We start from the raw sequence: 16647 nt of genomic DNA, 5'->3' as shown, positions 1-16647 counted from the left end.
TAAAAAGATACAATTCTGCCTATTTTCACTTACATGAGGAGTTATTTAGATGTTGGTCATGAAGCGTATGAAGCTCTCCTAACAGTTTGTCCATTTTTTGCTTTTTACCCTGCAACATTCGCATCTTGTTAAAAAGCTGCGCCTTCTCATCTGACAGGTGCTCAGACACTGAAGAGTTTCTGCTTTGTGAAATCTCCCTCGTAAGTGAAAGACTTTCTGCTTGCCTTCTATTGTCTGGCACAGACTGTGTCTAAAAAGAGAAATTTCATTTTATTCAGAGTACGACGAAAGAAGCCGAACAAACTGTAAGAAACAAAAAGCGCTCTTATAGGCTTGTTAGGCTCAACACCAGAACAAAGAACATTATAAAGAGAAAATGATACTGAAAACGCTCTCATGATATCTCAATGATATATTGAATTAATACATAATTATACTGCAATAGATAAACTACTTCTATGGACTTTCATGGAAAACTGAGACAGAAAGCATAGATCAGTCAGCTCAACTCCTTCAGAACACAAAGATGCTGAGCTTCCAAGTTTGGGGGAACTTTAAGTACTCTGTAGCAAATGCACACAAATAAGCAAGACAAACATTTAACTGCACTGTTCAAAAGAATAAGAAAAACGGACAATGCAAAACTCACACACTGCAATCCCAAGGACTGACCTGAGAATCATGAAGCTGGTTGTGAAAGCGCTGAATTAAGTCATTCAATTCTTCATTCAGTTCTGATGTAAGGCTAACTCCTGAAACACTACCTGTAGTCTCTGTTACAACTGGGTATGCAGAAGAAGGAGGAAAAAGTGTAAATACTTTTCCACAGTGATAAAATAAAAGCTATTTGATGAAAATGTTTGGTTTAACAAGAACACCAATATACTGCATCTCTTAAAATGCAGCAATTAATTACTTTTTATGTTGCGTCCTTCCCATCAACTTTACTCTTGAAAGATTACTTCCATTACAGCAATACTAACAAGCCAACTCACAGCTCTTTCATGAAGAACCATACAAAGAACTTTTTAAGTCTGTTCTATGTTTTGCTGAACAGGTCAGAGCAAAATGAAAACAACTAAATTGTCCAGGGTTGATGGAAACATTTTCCTTGTTAGAAACAAAATGGTTATTACTCAGTATATCTAAACTAAGAACAGTGTATGCAATTTTACTTCCTTAAAACAATAAATTAAATGGACACCAAGCTTTCATCTTGGTATGAGTTGTAATCTTTACAGTTGCAACCAGAGTCTTGGAAGTTTGTCCTTCAAAAAGTTTTATGAGAGGAATATATTAGAAAGCTTTTTCCTCTCCCTGAAAGCTCAAATTCAAAGAGTACTAAGAATGGAACTGGCAGTTGAGAAATCCAAGTAACTTTCTTTTTCCCCAAATATGAACCAACACTTCATAAGAAAAATCAAGCACAAATATTATTTTTCCCCCCATAGATCATGATTTTGTGACCTGCACAATGAAGCTTTACTATTTTCAAATTTAAAAACATTTATTTTGCCCTAAGTTGAATCTGAATATTTATGTTTCCTGCCCTACAGTTTTGGCACATACCACATCGCTAAGTAGGTCAACACAAACAGCAGTAAAGAAACTGTTATTAACAGTGACATAAGTGTAAATACAAAACAAATAAAAACATCAAAGAACTAAAAAAAATGAAGTTATAATATATCATAAGTAATGCTAGTTTCTACCCACTTCATCTACCCACTCCTCATCAAGATGGAGTTTTGTGTATTTGAGAAAAGAGAAAACAGGTTCCATTACAGGTCTACTACTGCAGAGCAGATAGAGAAAAGCAACTACGGAAAACACCTTTTGAACGCACTTGCTTCTTTTGCTCCTGTGATAGCTTTCTAAAAGCCTTCTACCTACCAACTTCTTTGCTTCTCTTCCTGCGTTAAAACTTAAGAGTTTTTCTTAATTAGTTCTACCGTCTTTCCTATAGTCTGTCAAACTAAGGACAGGAGAAAAAGACTCATGGAATAGTAAAACAGATTGAATCTGATTTTGCTCAGTGCAAAACTCATTTCCTACAACCGCACACATAACTGTACACCATTTCCAAGAAAAACTGCACAGAATTTTGCAGGGAGTGGGAGTAGTGGAGGTAGGGTGAGGCAGGACAAGTTTCCAACAAACAAAAGATAATTCACATGTCAACAGTGCACAAATTAAGGACAGCTGTCTCCCTTTTAAGACTGAACTCTTGAGAAAACAACTCTGCTGACAGACACCAAAAAGAAGTCTCTGTCCCAAAGATAATTTTTGAAAAGTTGAAAAATATATGAAAACAAATTACAAGAATGCTTTTAAACTGATGGTTATAACATTATGGTGGTGCTCTGTTATCAGAACCATGTCCTCAACTTACATGCCATAGAATTTCAGAGCTGTAATTTCATATTTACTTATATAACTACATTAGCAACTTCTTCCTTTCTTTTATTGGATAACCATTAGTCTACCAATAGCTATTAAAATACCAAGTAACCAGCCACCAAAAAAAAAAAAAATCCCATAAAAATACAAACGAAAATTCAAACTACCAACTGCCTATAGCCAGAATAATGTAGAAAGGGAGAGAATACACGGTATCCCTCACTTTAGTTCCTTCCTTGAAAGGCCTGGTACAACGATGGAGATGAGAGACAGACTCCTATCCTGACGTGGTAGACCAATTCTTAGTATACAAACTTCCTCTTTTAGGATTTTACAAGTGAACCACAGAAATCAGCTGTGCAGGTTTTAACTGACACATCATTTTACAATGGTACACTGTCAACTCTTTTCAGAATAAAAGCCTTGCAGTAAAAGTTTTTTGAAGTGCATTATTAAAAAAAAAACACACAAAAAATGTTAATGTGTATTCCACATTTCCAGCTTTAATCATTCAATCAGCATGCTAATGAGGTATCAAAGATAACACTATTCCACATACCAGAATCATCCATGACAGCAATTGCTTGCTCTGCTTTATGCTGCAAAGCAAGAAGAGCTGCCTGTCTTCCTTGAAGAGCCTTCAATTGCTCCTGCTGTTGTAGCATCCTTTTCAATAAATCATACTGCTTCTTCAAGTTCTCCAACTCCTCTTTAGCTTCCTGTTGAGGATCTCTGGCCTGCAAGATATGGAAGAACATTATCATAATCATGACAATGATTGTTGAGTACCAGTGACAGAAGCGTCAAAACAAGTATGACTAATAGAATCAAACAGCCTGGTTAGTGGAAAAAGGTGAAAATGAAACAGCTTCACCTTTCCCATAGTCCTTTACAGTCTAAAAATTTTAGACATCAAATCAGGAGAAGCCTGTACCACCAAGACATGCTTACCATTGCTGGGGGTTAAGTTTTCTTTAGAAATCCAGTCAGCCGCCCTAAGTGTCCCAAAGACTAGCCCACGCATCCCTCTATCCCTTTGAACCATAAAAGACAACATTAAACAGCAAGACTGGTAAAGCTGAGCAAGATAACGCACAGTATGACAGAGTTACATGTAATACAAGATCTAGATTGATTTACTGGCCTCAATCTCTAAATTTTCCCGCAGAACATTTTGGGCAGTTATTCTTCCCTAATGTATAATGTGTTTAGTTTTGTATACTATATTTACGCCATAGATACCAGAATAGACCAGATTCAGGTAAACCAATTTCACAACAAAACCATGCACAGAACTCCCTCTATACCATATTTTAAAACACACAGAAATAGATCTGAAGGAATGAAAGTAAGTTGGGCGGTTAAAATATATTAAAACTAAGTTATTTTCTTCATCCTAATTAAAAGCTGGAGATTTGCCTCAAACCTTTTATTTAGAGATTGTCAGCAAATTTAAGTATTTAATGAGACATCCACAGTTAAGATCCTGATCCTGTTTGAAGTTGGATTATCACACTATGCAGGTGAAAACAAGGAAAAATTTGCCTCCTTTTTGTTAGGAGTTGAATAAGCATTTAAAAAGAACATTAACTTAAAAGCATCATCTTCCCTCCACATAGTGCTGAGTACCTCGAGTACAAAATTCTCTCAGTCCAAAAATTCTGCACCAAATGTCAGAACAGAAGCGGGCATCTTATTAACCAGTTCAGGGTACCAGAGAATGCTCAACTTTCCAGCAGAGAAAGGAGAACACATCCAGAATGCTAAACTCCTCAAAGAAGGGTCACTAAAACTTGCACTGCAACTGGCGCTGATCATTCCCGTTAAATTTTCATCTTTTACACATAAAGCAGAGTAGAGGCAAAATAGAGCACACAATGAAATCAACACAGGAAGGAATGAGGGGAAGAAAAGGAAAAAGGGGATGCGTCTTAGTCTTGCTTGCCTATTAAATAATCCAAGTTTTAGATAAAGTACCAGATTTTCTTCAGTTCATTAAAATCAAAACTCGAATTTTTCAAGCTTAGTTTTACACTCATTAATTAATAAGCTTGACAAAATATTTAAGTCTCCTATTTTATTTTACGAAAAAAAAAATCAACCTTAAGACTTTTTTTAAAAAATCAGAGTATTAGACAAAGCCATAGAAAAGCTGGTAACAGATAACAAAAGAAGTTCCAGACTTCAGGCCCCTTAGTCTTCACCCTTCCAAACAAATATTTATATGAGCAGTTATACACAAATATTTGTGGAACAAGTTAAGGCTACTATTCTCTAATTTATTTTCTCTGTATGATATTACCTTAAATTTGCATTGGCAGACTATTAGTGTAAAAACGACAAGTGTCTGAAAGTCACATTTACAATGTTTTCCCAGAAAGAGAAAAATAAAACTGGAAGGATCATCCACATAAAATCAGAACACCTGCCGCACAGAGTTACAAGTAGTACTTTCTCTGTCAACGTTAACACTTCAGAAGAGAAAGTTGTCAAACATCTCAAAAGAAAAAAACTCTGGCCAAAGAAGATTCATTCAATGAAAAGACAGCTGGATACAGATAAGCAGGCCAAATGGGAGCATTCACTGCAGGTAACAAATATATTTGAAGCAGTTAACACGAATAAAAAAAAAAAAAAAAGAAAAGAAAATCAGCATGTATTGGAGGCTAAAATAATATCCTAAAGTGTACCTTTGAAGGCAATCCATGTTCTTGGCTATTAATGTTACAAGGCCAGATTTCCCTGTCATTCAGAGCAAGAGCTATCACTTTTCCCTTTAGGGCTTGCTGTAACATCCATGTTTGTAACCTGTTCTTGGGAAGCTCAATTCCCTCATTTGTCCTCAATGCAGGGCTGAGTGCTCAAATTAGAAGATGCCTCCTTTATTAAATAGTTTAGTAGGTTAGATTTTTGAACCCATGCACCAACTTGGCATGCATTTGTAAGTTATAAACCTACCCATTTGTATCTTGTCAAATAATAAAAAATAATATAAAATAAAATCTACTAGAACAAAGGCATTTTTAGTCATTCTTAGAATTTTCGTAACAACAAGACTTCATAGAGCACATAAGACAAAGCATTCATTCTGCATGTAATATAGTCAAGCTGCATATAAAGAGAAATTAGATGTACAACAAAGCCAAACATAAAACTTAAACCCATTTTGCAAAGATGAAGAAAAACAGAAGGTTACCATGCATTCTTGAAAACTGTACTGGTCCTTTTCTGCATTTTTCAATTATTTTTTTTCTTTCATGTTAAAAAGTATATCTTCCATGTCTATAATTTTACTTCTTTAAAGGGACAGAAAGAGTTCTTACAAAGCTAAAAATATTTACAAGAACTTCTTATTGTTTTTACTGTCATTCCAAGCACGTAAATTCTCCTCATCTGTAGAACATTCGAAGTACTAACCGGCTAAAAGAGTACCAGCTCTCCAATGCTTTTCCTCAGTATAGTAGTACTGGAAGATGTAAAATTTAAGTTTTTATTAAAATGCTTTTGTATCTACTACTATAGTTGCTCACCACGCTAATATAAAAGCTTTTACAAACAGGAAAGAACACTGCGTATCTGAGAACTAAACTCAGAGCACATTTTCTAAAAGGTGCTCATCTCTCCAAAAACAGAGAGGAACTTCTGTGTTAGGTCAATACTTCTATCACATTACTAGAAAGATGCTTGGACAATGGTCCACTAATGACTCATTTCCCACTCTCTCATCACTCAACACCAGCAAGTTTTCCCCACTAACAGACAAAAAATTGTATAGAAAACTATTCCTTCCCACATCAACCCAGCTGTATGCTCTGCCAAAGTAAACATTTAACTCTTTATTCTACTTCGAAGAAAGACTAAAGATTTTTAAAAAACTGATCAAGATATATCACTGTTGTGACAGAACCATTAAAATTTTTCCCGATATCAAACAAACAAACGAAAAAAATATCTACATATGCATGAGCCCCTCCTAAACAGAGTGTTTGGGGATCTACTATTTTTTAACTGAACTGTAGATTATGACACTATCACAACAAATCAGGACAAAACCAAAACGACGTCTTCATTTCTAGCACCTTAATTACTGAAAGTCAGCTTACCGTGGTATCTGAAGCATCAGACTGCACATCAATGTTTAGCGATGTGCTCTCACCTACAGAACCAGATCCCACAGCTGAATCTACAGTCCGAACACCATCCTCCTCATTTGCTCTAGCCTGAAATATTTCATTGGCATAAATCAAAAGCTATATAAGGGGGCGGTAAAAATGAATTATGGAAGGTACTACATATCAAAACCAACACCCCCAGTAGCACCATCAAAACGTCAACGGTCTACTCCTTAAAAAAAAAACAAACTTACAGTGCAGAAACAAACATATTATGGTCTCAAACTTACAAGCATCTTTTGCAAAAATTTCAGATAGGATTTCTCCTGCTCTTTAAGGTGATCTATAAGGTGTGACAAACGCTCAACATTGGCCGATCTTTCATTTTTCTCTACCAGATCATCCCGCATGGAGCTGGCCTTAGCAATATAGTCGCGAATTTGAACTAGTCTGCTCACAATCTGTAAAGACACTGAAATTACTGAATGCATTCAGCTACAGCTTTAACGTATTTAATGCACAAGACATGGCGATAGCAACAGCGGAGTAGTAATTAAAGGGCTGACATACTAGTACTTTTAATCCTATAAGCACACTTCTGTAGGCATTTAAAAGTCAACAGCCTTCATAAGGATAGATTTATGCATGAGTGAAGTTGCAAGGCTGAAGCACAGGGCTTCTTGTCAACATAGCCTAAACCAGAATGGAGCTCATTAACCTAGGAAAATATTCAACTGTGAGAGTACTTTCTGGAACTGTACAAATGAGAATCAACCTCTAAGATGAAAATTAATACTGCTTCTGTTACCAGTAAGCATGTTTCTAAAGAATAATACATAATTAAGTTTGGTTTCACATTTTCCTCACGTTGCCTTTTAGAACAGTGGGAAGATAAGTATTTCTAATAAAGATTTAAGTTATACTTTTTAGAAATTTAGAAAGATGCACTGAAAAGTAACAAGGTAATTAAAACCTTTTTAAGAGTCAGTATTCTCTAGGCTTTATAGGCTATGTAAATACCTGGCTACTATCCATAGCTGATTCTCCCCTTCCATCTTCTTGAGCAGAGACTTGACAATTTTGCAAGAAATCCTTGCTTAGAGCAGCTCCAAACAACTCTTTACATTGCACTGATACCCCACTTTCCTTTTTCTGGGAACCTGAGGCAGGATCTTTGCTTTTGTTAGTGTTTATCTGCAGTGACAGGAAGTTGAATGGTTTTTTGTTTTCATTAAGTTGACGTTTGTTGTTAGCAGCCGTTGCCCTGCCTTGAGAATCACTTCCAATGCTCCTCTATAAACAAACAAACAAAAAAAGAACAATTGTTTTATTTTCTTCCTCCAGTATATTCTCAACACTGATTAGTTTCACTGCTTGGATTACCAGTTCTGCAGTATTATTAGACTGATTTTAAAGTTACCTTATCAGCCACTGACTAGCCAAAAGCTAGTTAAAGACAGTGCTGGTGATTTTTGCCACACAGTTTTCAGAAAGCAAGCCCACTCTCCCAGAACAGCTGAGAGGCAAAAGAGTTCTGCAGTTCCTAAGAGCTTAATTCCTCATCCTTGCTGTGGCCTCTACCTTTACTAATTCTCCAGGTACATTTGAGAGAATAACAATAATAAAACAGCAACATATTCACTTGTAGAACATGCTACCTCATACTTCAGCTATTCTTTAGAACCTTGTGAATAGCAACTTGTTGCCGTAACATACATTTGAGGAGGAAGTTATGCCCAGTCTTTATATTCTAAGTCAAAGCAACGAATCACATTTGAAAGAACCTTCACAACTCAAACAAGTTAATGACAAACTTTGGCAAATATTAACAAGCCTCTATTCTGAAACTTGTTAGCCTTGTTACCAAAGAATCAATCCCTCACATTTTTCATTGTTTTGCGTCAGGGAAGGATGAATGTGCCATATTCCCAACGAGGCAGTTATGGCTCAAGAATTCATGCCGTACATTTATCTACACTCCACTGACGTTAGTTTTCAGTGCTACTCTGCTGCTTAATCCACAAGAAAAACCATGTTCAGAATCACAAACTGGCACTTCAAGAATAGACTTTCAAAATAAGGTAACAGATACTTTCGAGCAGCAGACAAGTATGATGAGTAAGAAATACTGACTTGAGGACACAGGAATTTGTTAACAATTGAGAGGAAGAAAGTGAAGAGAGCCAGCATACTCTCAAGTACAGGAAAGCCATGGTCCCGAACTTTGAACAATCTTCTCAAGTTCAAAACCAGAATTTTTATTTGCCTTCCATGGTGCCTATAAGGTATTTTTTTTTTTTTAAATCTTAATTGCTTATGAAAGCTTTCTTTATTCATCTGTCAAATTATTAAGAGATAGCGAATAAATTTTGTAGTCACATTTATAGTGGGAGACAGTATTCACACAAACCTGATCCAAATCACTGAAATTTATTCTTAGTTTCAGCCTTTCTAGTTCAGCCTGCTCTGGAACAGACATCTGGGTCATGTATCGAGTGTGAGGAAAACTATGAGGAGTTCTGGCCTTCCGTCGTCCCATTCCAGGTGAAGACTCGGGAGATATATCATTAGTAAGCCTCGTTTCAGCTTCCCCACCAAGCTTCTTCTTGTTTTTTTCTGAAGATCGGTTTGCTTTCTTCTGTTGACTTCCCCAGTCCTTAAGAGGAAGGAGAGGGAAGAAAAAAGGGATATTTGTTACTCGTAAATAAAATGTAAATGTTTTAGTTCAGTGAAAGAGTGTACTTCCATTTTACAAGTAAAAATAAAAAGCGATATCAAAATACAGACTAAGTTTTCTAGAGCAAACGTAACATTACGAAATATAATTTTCTCCACTGCATAAATTAAACATAGCTTGTCAGGAAATTTTGAACCCATTTCATCCTACGATGCATAAAATAAATTTCAAATGAAGCTAAAATTGTATTTTTCTTACTTTGCTGAAGACTCTTTAGGAGTTTATAACTTTTAAAATTAGAGTTTTCACTTTCAGGACACCTACAACACTTTTGTGTCTAGATACTTTATTTACCCAAAACACTTCCCATAAACGCATCTACAGACTCCACAGCCTCTGAATTACACTTGCTACTTGCTGACATCTACCTCAATTATTGTTGTTGGTTTTGCGGATACTTACCTGTAAAGCTGTACTGATAAGGCTTACGGTTTTGCATTGTTACCTGCCACTAACAGAATCTACCTGGTAATTTTAACATAAGAACGTAAAACTCCAACTGAAAGATAAGATGAATTATACCGTGTTGTTCAACCGGTCATCAAGGCTCTCATTGCTCCAGCTAGGCAAGTCTTGATCATTCATGTGTTCTTCAAAGGGACCACCTCCTGTTGCCATGACAAGCAATCAACAAAAAGAATCTAAAAGAAAGAGCTGAAAGAAATGTGCTGTATTAAAATTAGTTTATGCAGAATATTTTAAAGATTAATAATCTGAGATGATAACTACATATTCATTGTAAAATGCAAACACAAGGCTGTTTTAGGAAACTAAAACCCCTGTTTACTAAATCCTGTTACTTAAAATGTAGCAGTGAGAAGAACACAGATACTGGCATTAAAAATTAAACAATAAGTAGTTATGGGCATGTTTGGTTTTTTTTAACCTCTTTTTTTTTTAACTCTCTGCTCCTAGAAAAGACAGTTGTTTTTTGTTTTTTTTTTTTTGAGGCTCTCAATATTCCTCACTTTAAAACACACTATATAGGGCTTCAAAAGACTGCTTTGTGATTCATGAAGCCAGCACTTTCAGGTCCAAGGTGATGTCTATTCGATACAATAAGTCACTTGGGAGATCTAGTATGTTAAACTTTTGCATTTATTTCAATACTAAGACGTTGACAATAGAGCATTGGATACTTGGTACAGTACATGGAAAATAGACATGAATAAAAGGATTTTTACTTTCTTTACTACAGGTTATTTAAACAGTGAATGCCGTGCCACTTATATTATAGTTTCTAGCAATACCAAACAAAATAATTTGGGTTTCCTAGAGCTTTGCTGCTATCTAATAGTGTCATTCTGTGCAGTATAAATAAATCTATATGTCAAAAGCGTTCACTTTCACTTCTAGTTTTGACATTAGCAATAAAGTCGTCTCAGGCAGCAATAAAAATTGCGTAGCGTAACTGCTGCTGGCACAGCTCCACTACACAAAGCTACAAATTTTTCTTTATAACAGCTATGAAGTTCTATTATAGAAGAAAAACAGTCTTGCAGACAACTTTTCCAGCTAGTTTTAACTGCTATATTAGGAGATGATCCTAGCTTTATCTCTAGCTGAAAAAAAATTAAAAAGAACCATTGATTTCTAAACATTTTACTGCAACCTATCTACTACTACTTCACACTGAGATTTCACACAGTGCAGATGAAGAAATCACCTAAAACTCTAGATTAAGAAGTACCCAAGGTTGTTTTTTTTTTAACTCCATTCCAGAAAAAAAAATAAAAATCCTGAACTAAGTTTAAAAGTTGTACTAGTACACCCATCTTGCTTAAGTATTCAATCAAATCACACAGTACGGCCCTCTTAGCAGTGCACTTGCACAAAGCAATGTTTTTTATGCAAACACAGTTTATTACTATACCATTAAGGAAATGCGATCTACCAGGTATGCTCATTATACCATAACCACCTCTCCAGTAGGCAGCGTACCAACCTAAGTCAAGCTAACACAGTCAGGAGTAATTCAGCCTCTGCATCTCATGGTCCGTATCGTAACACAGGTGTAATTAAGTGCCTGCTATTTTGGGAAGTGGCAGATCTGTGCACTACTGTCCTTGCACATTCATTCAAACTCCCTTCTTTGTCCTAACAGAAGTTCCCACTAGGCCATGCAATCAAAGAGTACCATCTATTTATTAACTAGCTACCCAAGAACAAAACCGAAATTAAAAAAAAAACCACAGATGACTTCTCAACTGGATAAGCTCCCTGATCTGGCTAACCTTATGACTACATAAGAACTATCTGTGGGCTGAAGGAAGGCAAACAAAAGCCATGTCATCAGGAGGAGAGAAACCCAGACACATCAACTGTAAAACCACACCTTCGGTGCATCTTTCACCCAGGTGGACTGTCAGACTTCTTCAGAAAATAAGAACACAATACCCTTCCATATTTTTTGTTTTCATGCAGAAGCACAAGCATCCTCCGACAAGTATGGAGGGAAGCTCTCCTGCCAACTGAAGGTAAATTTGACAAGCATTCAAAACAAATGCATAGCTTTCAGTTCAGCTTATTTTAGAAAACTCCTATGTTTTGTAAGAACTTCCTTCAGCTACAAACTGCTCACTTTTGTAGATGTGCAAGACCCAGCGTTTCAACTGGTGCTCTATCCTGACCTATGCCACTAAGCATGCCGAGTTCATCTCGACAAGATTAGAGGCCATCTGGGTTTACAGTCCAATTCAGTAAGCCGTTTCCTCATCATCATGTTATGTAAATCTACTGAAACCATAGAAAAAGAAGTTTCTCCCTACCTTTCACTATAAAGACAAGTGGCAGTATTCATCTTTACATAATACAAACAGCTACCCACATTTATTTCATTAAAAACTTTCACAAAAGCTATCTTCAACTATCTTCACTGTAAGTCTCCGATTACCTGACGCCACAGATGGAATATTCTAAACAATATTCTCAAACAAGGACACTAGGCATAGACCGTACTAAATACAGCTCAAAAATAACAGTATCCTGATTACTTCCAGCAAGCAGATTTTGAAGTGTTCTAACAGAACTGTGCCCTTCCCAGAGAGCAAGTCTCTAAACATTCATATTATAGTCTTCGATATTTCCAAATGAGTTACATTCCAGCAAGCTTAAAATCACAGAGCTATGCTGATATTTTATCCTTTCAACTCAATTAAAAACACAGAGGTTCAGCTAGCTTTTTTCTTAGAGATGAAACTCATATGAAGCTGTTTTTCACCTCCTCACACACACTTAACTAATTTCTATTTTTTCTTACTTTTCATTTTACCAGCTATGTCCAGAGGAAGTTTTTCTATAAAAGCTTCGTATCTTCCCATTATGCTATTCCTGCATCCAGCAACCCATCAGCAATCTCAGCTTCTCGCACATTAGTGGATCTGTATAAAAGCTCTATTTGAGCCTGTGCATACTGCCTTCCAACATTTACTAAGGGCTCGAAGAAAAAACACTTTCAAGTATATTTTCTACAGAAATAATAACTTAAGATAACGTGAGATTATAGTCAAAACATGTAAGACTATAGTCAAAACGTATTTTGTAGGTGTAACAGCAATATGCAAATTGCTCAAAAGCATCACTACAAAACATGCTAAACAAATCTAAGATATGTATTTTAAACGACTTTTTTTTTTTACCGTGGAGTTGGTTTTCACAAATCTTTTCCCCTATAGCTTCACGTGAACCGCAAAAACTCCGAAGAGCACTTAATACTGCACATAGAAACTTTTGAAAATCAAAAATGAAATGGAAAACAGAAAGTTGTAAAAATCCATCACAGAGCCGTCAAGACCGAGAACAGGATAAAACATTTCTCTAAGTTTAGCTGTTTAAGACACACGCTCCTCACTAAGCATTAATTTGGCATTAACTCATTAAATGCCTACAGAGCACTGCCAACCATACAAGACCATCAAACGGCAGCCGACCACGGAGTAAACCCTCTCTCGTTGCACGGCGCAGCCCTCACACGAGCAACGCACCAGGAGAACCGCGCACTCAAACACCCGGACCAAGGCAGGCCCGGCACCACCGGCCTGCGGAGCCGGGCCCACGCCGCGCACCTCGGCCCTTCCCGGCGCACCGCTGGCTGCCGGCCTGGCCCGGCCCACTTACACGGCGGGGCGCCTCGTCGCCGCCAACGGGGCCGATAGCTCGGGCGATCCCCCGGCGGCTCTGCCCGCCGCTGCGATGCGTGAGGCGGGGAAGCGCTGCCCGGGCGGGGGCGGTCAGGCGGCGCGCCGCAAGCCCGCTCCCTCCCGGCGCCAAAACCTGGGGCGCCCGGGGGAGGGAGGGGGTGGTAGGCGGGCTCTGCTCGAAGCGCCTCGGGCAAAAGTGCGGCCGTTGCCACTGCCCCGCCGGCGTCTCCTCCGAGAGCGGGTAACGCGCCCTTTCCCGGGGCGGCGGGGAGCGGGGCGCTCCCACCCAACCTGCTGGCACCGCGAGGCTTCCCTGGGCCTGCCAATCCCGGCCCCGCCGCAGCCCCGCGCCTCCCCGCCGCGCTGGGCGGCCAGCGTAACACCCTCTGCTCTTCAGCGGAGCGTCCACCCACACGGGCCCGCCAGAGCGCAAAGGCCGCGCCGGGCGGCCCTGCCCCACCAGCGACGGCCGCCGCCTCGGCCCGCGCTCCGCTAACGGAGAGAGAAGGCGGGCGGCCCGCCGCGCCAGGGGGAAGGAGAGGGCGGCTCACCCCGCGGCAGAGGGGAGGGAGGGAGGCCAGGCCTGCTTTCTCCTCCGCCGCTGCTCACTGCCCGCGGGACCCGGGCCGCTCAGCCGAGGGTTTCGCCTTCCGGCGGAGGAAAACAGCGGCCTGGCTCCACTCAACGCCGCGGAATAGGGCTGGCGGAGGGACTCACAGCCCTGCCTCAACGGCCGCCGCCATCTTGGCCGCCGCTCCACCCAGGGCGCGGGAGGCTGACCCCGGCGGACGGATACGCTCCGTTACCTGGTAACCTCCGCCCCGCCGTGCGCTTCCGCGCTGCGCAAGCGCCGCCCGCCCCGCGCCACGTGACGGCAGGGCGGGAGGACGGCCGGCCCTTCCCGCGCTTCCGGGCGCGCGCGGGCCGAGGGTTCCCGCGCTCCGCCGCGGCGGTCGGAGGCGAGGGAGACTCCAAATCCCGGTGTGCAGCGCGCGAGGACCCCCGGCCGGGACCGGCAGTGTTCCACCAGTCAGGTCACCGCCCAGCCCCGTGTGCGCCGCCGTCGTGCCGCGGGCTGTGGAGCGGCGGGCTCGTTTTGCTCCTAGAATGAAACGGGAAAACCGTGATGAGCTCCACGAATGGCTTTACCTGGCTGGGAGATGAGTAAAATCGCGTCAAAGCCCTGCGCGTGGGCGAGAATCAGATCCTGCCGTCGTTTGGAGCGGTTACCGCAGCTGGAAGAGTCTCTTTCTGCCTGCGTTTGGTCTCCTGCACGAAGTCGCGGCTGAAAATGAAAACGTGGAAATCATTACAGTCCATCCTACCTTTTTTCCTTCTTTTTCTGCAGTGCCATTATTCGTGTTTTGTCACTTGCTTTAGGACTTGGAGTTTACAGATCTGAGTTCTTCAAACTTTCCTTTGGGAAAAAAAAAACACCAAAACCATAAAACCCCAGAAAATAGTAGAAGGATTTGGCATTTAAAAAAAATAGTTGTAGGTGACAGCAGTGCTTTACTGTTACGCTCCGACCACCCAGTTTTTTCCAGGCATATAAACGTATTTAGCAGAAGTTCTTGTCGTTAGTCCTCAGGGGGCTACACTCAAATATTCCATATACTCAGGATTTTTGATTTAGTGACGCTGATATTTATATTTCCCTCGTTTGGGGGGGTTGTCCTCGTCAGAATGGGACAAACGAGTTACTGTTTTCAGCATCTCCTTTACACTGGGTTTCTAAAGCAGAAGTACTAAATAGTTGCATAGGCCTCACTGTTCATCCTGGGCGAGGAACATTCTGTGAACGCCACAGGGAAATGTAGTAAACTGCCCATCTCTCCCATGTTAGTCTTTGTACCAACGGATTTTGCTCCACCAAACAATAAATTGACATGCGAAGCCTTTTCAATGGCACAGTCATCTATCCGTAATTTAGAAAAGGAACTAAATGATTGGAAAATCTGTGAAATAAAAGTGTTCAATAAAAATATCATTGTTTTCTCCAGCAGATGCCTCCATATCAAAGACTGGTTCTGGACAATACGTAGTGTGTGAAAGAGGTGAGCATAAGACTGCCTGTTACAGCAGCATTTTTCCCATTTCTATCATGGGCTACATGACTGGATGTCCATAACTGAAATCGCTCTAAAAAGAATGTGCAGCAACTTGATGGAAGCACTCCATGTGATTAATATATATTATTCGTCTGTATTGCAGTTCTGCAGCTAATAAAGAAGTCGATTTATCAGCTTTTTTTATTATACTTTTAACTAATGGCTTTTTGTCCCAGCCTCAGGATGGATGTTCAACACAATATTGGCAATGTTGCTGTTGGCAGGACACTTTATATTGTCACAGTGGCATACCTCCCACTGCCCAGCAGGTGGAGGCAGAAATTAAGAGAAAATAGTGCCTTAATACAACGACTATATCTTTTTTTGTTGCTGTGGTTTATTCTTGTAATACAACTCCCTCATGCCTATCGTTTCCTGCAGGAAAAAAAAACTTTGCTTTTCTCCTTTTTATCACTCCTCTGGAATTGGTTGCAAACTTGTTGTTTGATGGTTTAGTTTTCTTTTAAAAAAAAAGTTGCTCTGAATAAATAAAACAGTACCAGCTCCTCAGAGCCATTTTTCACTGGGGGCAGGGACTGAGAAAAGATACAATAAGCATTAAGGAATCATGGATTGCACTGCAAGTAGCATTATTTCCAGTAGGTGGTTCTCCACTACTGCTATAAAATAACATCTCAGGATTTGCAAATGACCGAGCCAAAACCAATATGGCTTAAAGAATGTCTTGTTAATAATAATAAAAAAATATATTTTGGGGAAGTCCTGTATCAATGCTAATGAGTCTCAAGATTGTCAGTAACTAATTCCTCCTACAAAGATCTCTAAGTGCTTCCATCAGCAGACGTGCTAATGAATGCACCCTCACAGAAACTGAATGGATTATCTTTGAGATAGCGCAGTTTAATTAGGATTGAAAGCCATGTCAGAGACATGTGATGATTTTTTCCTTGCGCATCTGCTGGTTCTATCTTGTTAATTTTCTTTTATTATTCCTGAGCAAAAGGAAAGAAAGCAAACAAAATACAAGCATGTAAGGACTAGAGAAGAAGTGAAAGATTAAAGTTTTACTGATACAGAGAGGATGTGAGGAGAAGTTGGGGGGAGAGATTTTTAAAGGTCCTGAAACAAAGGCAGTAATTAATAGGGCATTTGGTTCAAACAGTAATTGTCCACTTTCTTCCTGTTTT

The 16647-nt window shown here is 39.7% G+C and overlaps 1 protein-coding gene across 4 annotated transcripts in view; it reads right to left on the bottom strand.

Annotated features, from left to right (window-relative positions):
- Positions 1–14232, bottom strand: part of PCM1 (pericentriolar material 1) — a 46853-nt gene extending 32621 nt beyond the window's left edge. For 2 of the 4 annotated variants that reach the window (XM_086612429.1, XM_086612430.1), the window contains exons 1-8: positions 14195–14232; positions 9772–9903; positions 8923–9168; positions 7533–7805; positions 6803–6973; positions 2960–3137; positions 673–782; positions 34–250 (exon numbers count right to left, since the gene is read on the bottom strand). In XM_086612429.1, coding sequence (XP_086468555.1) covers positions 34–250; positions 673–782; positions 2960–3137; positions 6803–6973; positions 7533–7805; positions 8923–9168; positions 9772–9867 — 1291 coding nt within the window. In that variant the 5' untranslated portion in view covers positions 9868–9903; positions 14195–14232. Of the gene's footprint in view, positions 1–33; positions 251–672; positions 783–2959; positions 3138–6503; positions 6621–6802; positions 6974–7532; positions 7806–8922; positions 9169–9771; positions 9904–14194 lie in introns of all 4 variants that reach the window. The other 2 variants (XM_086612428.1, XM_086612431.1) reach the window with 2 other exon arrangements.
- Positions 14233–16647: the final 2415 nt, after the last annotated feature.

This window comes from Tauraco erythrolophus, chromosome 5 (genome assembly GCF_009769465.1).
Source record: "Tauraco erythrolophus isolate bTauEry1 chromosome 5, bTauEry1.pri, whole genome shotgun sequence".
Taxonomy (NCBI): Eukaryota; Metazoa; Chordata; class Aves; order Musophagiformes; family Musophagidae; genus Tauraco; species Tauraco erythrolophus.
The sequence above is the reverse complement of the archived record's forward strand: the minus strand, read 5'-3'. Positions and strand labels throughout refer to the sequence as shown.